We start from the raw sequence: 9,803 nt of genomic DNA, 5'->3' as shown, positions 1-9,803 counted from the left end.
AAGAACTCATTGTATATAAAGTACATACTATCATTATGTAAAATACATTTTATCTTAATGTACCTAATGTTGGAATACAGCTGGTCGACTGGTTATTTATTTTGTAATTTGAAACATTTCATTGCTTGCTTGCTTAAAATAATTAAAGTGACTATGTAGTAAGTACGGTTATCGTACAAACTCCAAACCTAAATCGAGAATTGAAGAATTGTTATACTAAGTACAATCAATTGCTTTTTTCACATGCATATAATATATCTATAAAATATAATTTTAGTTTTTATTAGATACATAAGTAGAACATTTATGTTTACGTATCACCTATAAGTTTTTGTTATTTACAATATTTTATTAAGACAATGTAAAATGTATGAAATACTCTAAGAGTTGAAAACATCTTTTGTTAGTATGATAACCATATTCTTGAATATTTTCCAACGCAAAAAAAAACTACATTATCAAAAACAATTAATCAATATCATAATTACTTCGAAAATGCATAGTGTCTTATTGTGATTTTTTTACCAAGGATATCTTTGCCCGAAGATCAATTCATAAGTCAATTTTTAAATTGCAAAAATACCTTCATACTTTGGCAACATTCAAAGTATTTGGTGTAAAATAGTTGGTTAATTTGTCTGTCAACACTGCCTATTGTGTGTGTCGCTAATTTAAATCAGCAACTTGTTGTAACTCATTGAATATCATGTGTCATTTCGCGGGAAAAAAAAATGGTGAAAATTCAAGTTGATAGTTTGTGCATGATGGCGAAAACACAGGTTTCTTTTACTCATAATATGTCATTAAATAACGTTTGAAATATTATAACTACCACTGAAGGTTGTTTTAAACAAAAGTTACAATGATAGGCAAAATTACCTAATAATGTAGCGATCTATATTTTACAACATTGCTCAGCATCAAAAGAAGCTTAGGGTTAGCACATTTTATATTACCACATAATTTGATAGTTAATAAATATTATTTCTATTCGGTTAATTTCGGAAAAATAAGCCTAATTTGGTATCTCGGAAATAACCATAAATAAAGTTAAATCACTGAATTTAAAGCACAACTTAAATGTAAAAGTATGATTATTTTTATTTAATAGTCAATGAACAATATTTTGTTTTGCTTTTTTTGTCTTTTTATTGCCTACAACATAATCCCACTACGAAATCTTTGCAGCAAAAGAAATCGAAAGAATGCTCATTTTACTGAGATGTACCAGCTTTTTGGAAAAGTAAAATGCGATTTATATGAAAAAGAGAAAAAAAAATGCCTGGGTAACATGTCCCAGCCTCTGAAGGTTCCCGACCTTTCATGATACTGCTTTGACTTTTAAAGTAAACGACATCTTTCGTTTTGTGAATATTTCACGGTATATTAATAAAATAATATTAATAAACATGTCCATTTAAATTTTGTTTACATGATAGTGATAACATTCACTCAACAATTACGTTTTACATCTCACTACTACAACATATTAGCTGCATCATATCGATCGCTTGGCTTCATCCTACGGTGCTCCAAAGAATTCAAGGATCCTAAAACAGCGCTTGTACTTTACAACAACTTCGTTCGTAGTCGTCTGGAGTATTGTTGTACAGTCTGGAACCCATCTTATCAAACGCATATAATTCGGATCGAGCGTTTACAAAAATTACTGGTCCGTTGTCTAGCATTCAGAACTGGAATTGGTAAAACCTGCACAAGTTATCTGGACAGACTCAATAACTTCAAGATGTTGAGCTTAAAATCTCGACGTACAATGTTAGATATATTTTTCTTATATAAAATAATTAATAATTGTATTGATTCTTCTGAATTATTGGGCAGAATATGTATTAATGTCCCCGCCAGGATCCCTCGATATCCCTGCGCTATACTCAGAACTCTTCCATTTCGAACAAACTTATGGAAGCATTCCCCAATAGTTAGACTTACCCATGAGTACAACGTTGTTGCAGCAAAGTCGCGTGAAATTGATATATTTCACAATTCACTTGCGGTATTCAAGCGTATTCTTAATAAACATTTCAATGAAACATGTCGATAAGCACCATACTATTTACAATAAATTGTAATAATAATAATAGTAGTCAGCATTAGTTTTTTAATTAGTAATTAGTAATATTAGTAAAAACGATATTATTGCAAATTTGTTTTGGATCTACTTTGGTAAATTATTATTTGTTTGTTTGTATTTCCTGCATCAGAAATTGTATTTCATTTTTTCATTAAACTAACATGATATTGTTATCCGTTTAAATATACGATTGTTGTAATTTCCTATAAGTAAAGAAACATAATATATTGTTATTATACGATAAGCTATTTTAGTATTAACTATTAAGAGTTTATAAATTATGTTTTCTTTGTTGGAAATTCTTAATAAAAATAAAAAAATAAAAACATTTATCAAATTTGATACTTAAAATAAATAACAATTATTTATAGGAACATAAAATTGTTTTTATTTTGTGTATCCGTGATCTGTCCATTTTTTTTTCAAATACGCAAATATTTTGGTTAGGTTAGCACAATTATGACATATTATAATATGAGATGTAATATAAATATTAATACATATGTCGGAGTATTGATTTATTCAGTTGGTAATAACGCCATCTACTGGTAAAGTTGTGAGTTTGAATATTGACATAGTAAGACTTGAAGTTTTAACGAATGAATTTATGACAATGACAAGTGACAATGACATTTTCCTTGAGTCAGTAGTTTGGCTGGTTGGGGGGTGTCAGTTCGACCGACACTTGCCGCCCGACAGCCAACCGCGCCAGTTGTGCGCACTGATTCTTTTTTTATTATTTACGATCATGGCGGACGTTGAAATTAATCGCGAGGAATCTCCGAAAGCAGCGGTGGGATCTGACCATCATTCCTCCAGTGTACTTAACCGACACCCTGCTACTACGAGCGAGACATATTTCCGAGAATCAGCGAACCAATCCGCCGAATCAAACTGCGACGAACAATCTACGCCACGAGGTACCGAAAACCGTAACGTGCCTAATAATAGTGCTTTTCCTAATGTGCCTCCTGAGATGTGGGCTTCGTTTTTCCGTGGAATGGCGGAGACTTTTCACAATAACGAAAACCAAACTCCAAACTCCAAACCACCTGTGAAGAAGATGAAACCCACTGAAGTGTACATTCCGTCGTTCGATCCTGACGATTGCGAGTTTACGGCGGCGCAATGGTGTGCCGAAATCGACCACCACCGGACACAGAACTCATGGACGGATTATGAAACGAGAAATGCTGCTTTTACGCATCTACGCGGCCGAGCACGCAAGTGGGCGTCCAAATCATATCCTTTGTGCAATACGTGGGATGAAGCGAAGGAGCGGTTAACAAGACAATTTGCCTCCATCAAGCGTTTCCACGACCTTTTCCGGGACATGGTGCAATACACGAGTGACCGCGCCGCTAGCTACGTGGAATACTCCACCAACAAGCTGGCGATGATCGATCGACTGGAGACGGCGTGGAGCGAGGCGAACAAGATCGAAGTCGTCATATCAGGTATCTCTGACAATCAGGTACGATCAGATTTATTAAAAAATACCCCCACGGACTTTGTAACATTGGATAGACACCTTGCTACCTACCCTCAAATTAATAAAAATAATAAACGACCTTCAACTTCGAGCTCTTTTTGTAGTGACTTTAAGCAGCGTAAAATTGAAACAAATGACCATGTTATGTGCCACAATTGCGGCAAAATGGGGCACTATAAGCGAAATTGTAAATTCCGTTCGCACACTAAGGTTTCACATTCGGAAACGTCTCAATTAAAATGTTCCCCGCCTGTCGATAAAAATGTTCAGTGCACTTATTGTCGCAAATTGGGGCATACAGAGGAGGTGTGTTTCTCTAAACAACGCGACGAAAAATTTAAAAAAAAGTAATGATATAAAGTCCGTTAATGTGTGTGTGTAGTCAGAATCGCCGCTTGTTAAAATTATTGTTGGTAGATTTCAATTACAAGCCCTCGTAGATAGTGAATCTAACTGCTCGCTCATTCGTAAACCTATCGCTGACGTTATGACCGGTGTACGAGATTTTTTTATTTTTTTATTTACGCGTTTAACTGGTATTGGTTCCACTTTCACTCATTCTTTTTCCCGTATTACTTTGCCTATAGAGATGGATGATGTTAAAAAAAAATTTGATGTTTTTACGCGACTCGGGGTAAACTTAATAATTAAAAATAAAGACGTTCACGTTTCTCGCGATGTTCGTGCGCACGTTTGTGCTTTGCAAAGTGCCGATATAGAAGCAATCGATACCTACCTTACGGACATCTAAGATATTGCTCGTTTACGTGCTATTATTGAAAATTTTAATGAGAACTTCGTAAAGGGGAACTCTCAGACGGTCGTAACAACAGGTGAGATGGAAATTAGATTATAAGATCCGAACAAAATAGTGCAGCGTCAACCTTATCGCCTGGCCCCCGCGGAACGCAAGGCCATGATTGACATAATAGTTGACCTCCAGTCTAAAAACATTATCAGCGAGAGTACGTCGCCATTTTCAAGCCCGGCGATCCTCGTGAAGAAGAAGGATGGCTCTGACAGGTTGTGTATTGATTTTCGTGAGCTGTATTCGAATACCGTGCGCAATATGTGTGTCATGAAAAGCTGAGTAAATATCCTATGAGTTTACCAGAAATGTCTAATCAATTTGATGATTTGTAATAAGAGTGAGTTTTATTTTTCTAATCGGCTTTAAAAATTAATAATTAAATATTGAGTTATGTTAAAATAAAATGATTAGTCGCCAAGTAAACGGCATTTGTTGAGATACACGATTGTATTTATTATGTCCACGGTTGCGATATGATGATTTTTCCTTTATTTTTGTTGTTGATGTTTTGGTTAGTAGAAATGTTTACAATTTATTTTGTTGATCAATGCTAATAAATGATCGCATCTCTAGACGCTTGTTTCTTTTTCCTTTCCTAAGAGGAGCCGATGGCGTAAATTTAGCATTGGAAGCTCCGCGCTTCATGCGGAAGATTAGCGTTGGAATCCATGTGCTGCACGCGTAAATTAAACATTGGAAGCTCCGCGCTTCATGTGTTGGTTCTATCTACATTGGAAGCTCCGCGCTTCATGTGTTGGCCCTACATTAGAAGCTCCGCGCTTCATGTGTTGGCACTACATTGGAAGCTTTGCGCTTCATGTGTTGGCTCTACCTACATTGGAAGCTCCGCGCTTCATGTGTTGGCACTACATTGGAAGCTTTGCGCTTCATGTGTTGGCCCTACATCGGAAACACCGCGCTTCATGTGTTGGCCCTACATTGGAAGCTCCGCGCTTCATGTGTTGGCTGAATCTACATTGGAAGCTCCGCGCTTCATGTGTTGGCTCTATCTACATTGGAAGCTTCGCGCTTCGTGTGTTGACTTTACATTGGAAGCTCCGCGCTTCATGTGTTTGCTCTAAATACATTGGAAGCTCCGCGCTTCGTGTGTTTGCTCTAACTACATTGGAAGCTCCGCGCTTCATGTATTGGCTCTATCTACGTTGGAAGCTCCGCGCTTCATGTGTTGGCTGAATCTACATTGGAAGCTCCGCGCTTCATGTGTTGGCTCTATCTACATTGGAAGCTTCGCGCTTCGTGTGTTGGTTCTATCTACATTGGAAGCTTCGCGCTTCATGTGTTGGCTCTATCTACATTGGAAGCTTCGCGCTTCATGTGTTGGCTCTATCTACATTGGAAGCTTCGCGCTTCGTATGTTGACTTTACATTGGAAGCTTCGCGCTTCATGTGTTGGCTCTATCTACATTGGAAGCTCCGCGCTTCATGTGTTGACTCTATATGGGAAGTTCCGCGCTTCATGTGTTGGCTCTACATGGGAAGCTTCGCGCTTTATGTAGGTTCTACGTTACAAACCTTGACGAAAAGTTGTGACCAGAGCTAAATAGGTTTAGAAATCGCGCGAGAACGCGCTATTTGTCAGAATGGCCGTGTCGGAGTATTGATTTATTCAGTTGGTAATAACGCCATCTACTGGTAAAGTTGTGAGTTTGAATATTGACATAGTAAGACTTGAAGTTTTAACGAATGAATTTATGACAATGACAAGTGACAATGACATTTTCCTTGAGTCAGTAGTTTGGCTGGTTGGGGGGTGTCAGTTCGACCGACACTTGCCGCCCGACAGCCAACCGCGCCAGTTGTGCGCACTGATTCTTTTTTTATTATTTACGATCATGGCGGACGTTGAAATTAATCGCGAGGAATCTCCGAAACATATAACTTGAGAGAAACGCCCCGCATTATCAATCGTAATATTCTATTGTTTCGACACTGTCTACATCTAGCCACCGCCATCACTGCAGGCGCGACGCAGCGCCAATGCAAAGCGACTTAGGGCACCGCACTCACCTCTGCGACAGAGCCGCTCCTGCGCCCGCCGCGGCGCGCGCCGGCCCGGCCACGTCTCGCCGCCGAGCGAGGCCGCTCGCGCGCAGCTCCGCCCGACACCGGCCCGGTACCGTCCGCGGATCCATTCCTTCCGTTGGACTAAAAGCGCCCGCTATCGTCTTTCATGATCCATCGTTATTCTATATTCGAAGGGCTATCATTTCATTTTTATAAATTGCATCACGTCCGACGTATATTTACAGTACAACGCGCTACATCATTACTTCTAATATCGTACTTTTACATTCGCTGAGCGCATTTTACAGTAATATTTAAATATTTTGTCTCGCTATGCTTCAATTTTCTATGTAGATCAATCAATTTTGTTTTTTAACATAAACTTACATGCACAACACAAACTATATTTTTGTGTACATAAAATCAATTAAGTTTAGTTTATAGGTATATAGACTAGAGTAAACTAGAGTAAATTAATTTAGATCGTGTAAATTATTGATGTAGAATGTAGATATTTTATTCATACATTTTATTTACGTGTATACCTAAGTATGTATTTTTGATAGAATCATGGTTATATTTATTTAATTTTATTTTATTACACGCATAACGCTTTACTTAAACACGTGTCAATCATATACACACTTTACAATTTTTATTTCTTTTATAGTTAAGTATAATAGTAGTAATTAGTGTATATCGAGTACTTAGACGGTAGTTAGGTAACTCCGCCTGTGTTTGAGGGTGAATAGAATAAATTTTATGAGATTATTTTATTCTACCTCATCGCAGCCAGTCCCAAGCCTGGATAAAGGAGGAGGTGGTAGTTTTGCATTAATACAGAAAGTTTCAGATATAATTTGCTCAGTATGATGTGAAACACCTCGCTGCCAGTCAAAAAAATTGAAAACAGTGTTCCTTTTTGCGGATATTTGTCATAGGTTTATATTATCTTTTATAATCTTCTTATTATCTTTCTAAATTTATGATACAACTTATATAATATTTCATATATTTCATATTTTCCAGATCGCAGAAGACGGACAAACAACACAAAAGAATAGGTTTAATATGACAACATTAAATCACAAGTTAAGTATATTATATTTGTTTGGCATAATTCCTGTTTGTCTAAAAAGGAGCATTAAAAAAACATAATATCTTGATTAAGTTTAGATAACAAAAGTATGGATGCAAAACTCTCAATAAATTTAAAAAAAGTGTATTAAAACGTTTAAAATGATTGCCAGTGATAAAAAATGAGGATAATCAAATATTTTATAAATTTTTTTTTTTCAGAAACGCCACAATTGAATCCCAGTAGAAATAGGAAAATATAAAAGACCAGTTTCATCCATAGGAAGAAAGATACTACTTATTTTACCAATAAAAGGACTTGAGGGCAAAATATTTTACATTACATATAAAGTTTTGATGAGAAAAAATATCAAGTTAAGTTCATAATATATTTATTGACCTAATTCCTGTTTGTGAAACATTTAAACTGTATAAATGTAATAAATAACACATCATGATTAAATTTACATTTTAATCGACTTCGAAATTGGACTTATTCTCTTTTTCGCGTTGTTACATCATAATTTTTCACTGAGAAAACCGATTTTGAGAATTCTTTTTTTTTATTTGAAAGCTGCCTGCAATGTGGTGGTCCCAATTATTTGATTTAGTTTTGACAAATTGAAGGTTTTCATTAAATGTGGATTTTTTTTTTCAGAAATGCCATAAATTACTCTATAACATAAAGACAGTTTCATCAGGAGGAGGAATGACACAACCAATAAAAAGAATAATTGAAGTCAAAATATTGTACATATATAAAACAGGCTTTGTATCAGTACAAAATGGAATCACCAGTTAAGTATGTTAATTATATTTTTGGCCTAATTTTTGTTTATGAAACGATCAAACTACAGTATTGATCAAAAATATTTTTCTCAATGCAACCTCTGTTACTATTAGAACAAAATATATTTTTTTATAAATTTATACTATTAACTATATTTGTTGTAAAATACATTAAAATCTTTAATTTCTAACTATAAAACTCTCATCACAAACAATAAGTTTTATAATAAACATCGCTGTTAAAAACCAAAGTTGTGACTTTCAAGAATTCATATATATATATATATCTATTCATAAATTGAATTTCAATCTAATCTTTATTATGGACTATTCTTGATTTTTGATTGATACTCATACTCATGCATGTGAAAAAGGATAACAAAAATATGTATTCATATTTTAAACAATTTCAGCCAGACGCGCCAGGTGCTCAAAGCAGCGTCACTAAGAAGAAACACGTGAAAGCACGAAACAGACCACCATCGTGCTCCGTGGCTTTATCCGCATTGTTACGCTCCTATTGGTCTTAGCAAGATGTTATATTATATGTTTAGCCTTTAATATGTTGATCCGACCTGTTTTTATAATATTTACTTATTCAAAATTTTAAGTTTATCCATGCACTACTGTTTACGTCTAGCCCGGGGTAGCATATTTTTTGCTTCGATTATTATTTTGTAAATCGCACCCAAAAAATATTCAAGTGTATTTTCCTACGTTTTTTTTATGTATAGATTTTATTTAAGTTGTATGAAAAAATGTATTACTGTTACCATTAGTTGAATAATATAGTCATGTTAATAAAACCATTTTAGTTTCAATTATTGTTGTTTTATTCGCAATTCAAAAATAATTATTATTATTGATTTTATGAAACTAAATTTTGATATAATATGTAAATAATCTATGAAGATAGCTGTTTTATTATTGAAATAATTAAAGTTTTGATTAGATAAATTGCCTATCATCTACTACACAAGACAATGTTTAGTACTTATTACCTACTTAAAATTAGCTTTTTCTTATGCCATTTACTTAATGATCTAAGTATGCCATAGAAACACATAGAAATGAACTACTAAAATCATTATTCACATGTTCGATTCAATAAACAGTGTATGAAGAACTTAACAAATTAATCATTGCAAACCGACAGATGGAACTGATATAAATAACTATATTTTTATTTTTTTATAATAAACTTAGGTATATCTTCCTAACACCTAATTCAGTAGGTACATAAATTAAAAAAGGCACTACGAGGATTATAAAATGATAGAATTAAAAAACACTGATAAATGATAGAAAAAACACTGATGAATGATATTGACAAATGAAAATTTTAAGATTTTTAACTAAGTAATATTAATGGTCCTAACTACTATTTAAATTATTGGCTTGCAGCTAAATTACTAAAATACCTAAGGGACTAGAAATATTGAGAATACAACTTCAATTAAAAATCAACAAAGTCAATTTAATGTAACTAGATAAGAAAAAATAACGATATCAAACTA

At 34.5% G+C, this 9,803-nt stretch overlaps 1 protein-coding gene and 1 long non-coding RNA gene across 2 annotated transcripts; both read left to right on the top strand.

Moving 5' to 3' along the window:
- The first annotated feature begins 2,628 nt into the window (after window positions 1–2,628).
- On the top strand, window positions 2,629–4,813 carry LOC149895086 (uncharacterized). Its single transcript, XM_090119257.1, has one exon. It carries the CDS (start codon window positions 2,700–2,702, stop codon window positions 3,933–3,935), a length of 1,236 nt encoding a protein of 411 aa, XP_089975383.1. The 5' UTR covers window positions 2,629–2,699; the 3' UTR covers window positions 3,936–4,813.
- Window positions 4,814–7,882: 3,069 nt separating this feature from the next.
- Window positions 7,883–9,107, top strand: LOC149895085 (uncharacterized). Its single transcript, XR_016458503.1, has 2 exons — window positions 7,883–8,299; window positions 8,700–9,107. It is a non-coding gene; the product is annotated as an uncharacterized LOC149895085 (long non-coding RNA).
- The last annotated feature ends 696 nt before the right edge of the window (window positions 9,108–9,803 follow it).

The sequence above is a fragment of the Colias eurytheme genome, chromosome 32 (assembly GCF_061535395.1).
Source record: "Colias eurytheme isolate Ceu_HAF_F1 chromosome 32, ilColEury1 Martin Lab GWU primary, whole genome shotgun sequence".
Lineage (NCBI taxonomy): Eukaryota > Metazoa > Arthropoda > Insecta > Lepidoptera > Pieridae > Colias > Colias eurytheme.
The sequence above is the reverse complement of the archived record's forward strand: the minus strand, read 5'-3'. Positions and strand labels throughout refer to the sequence as shown.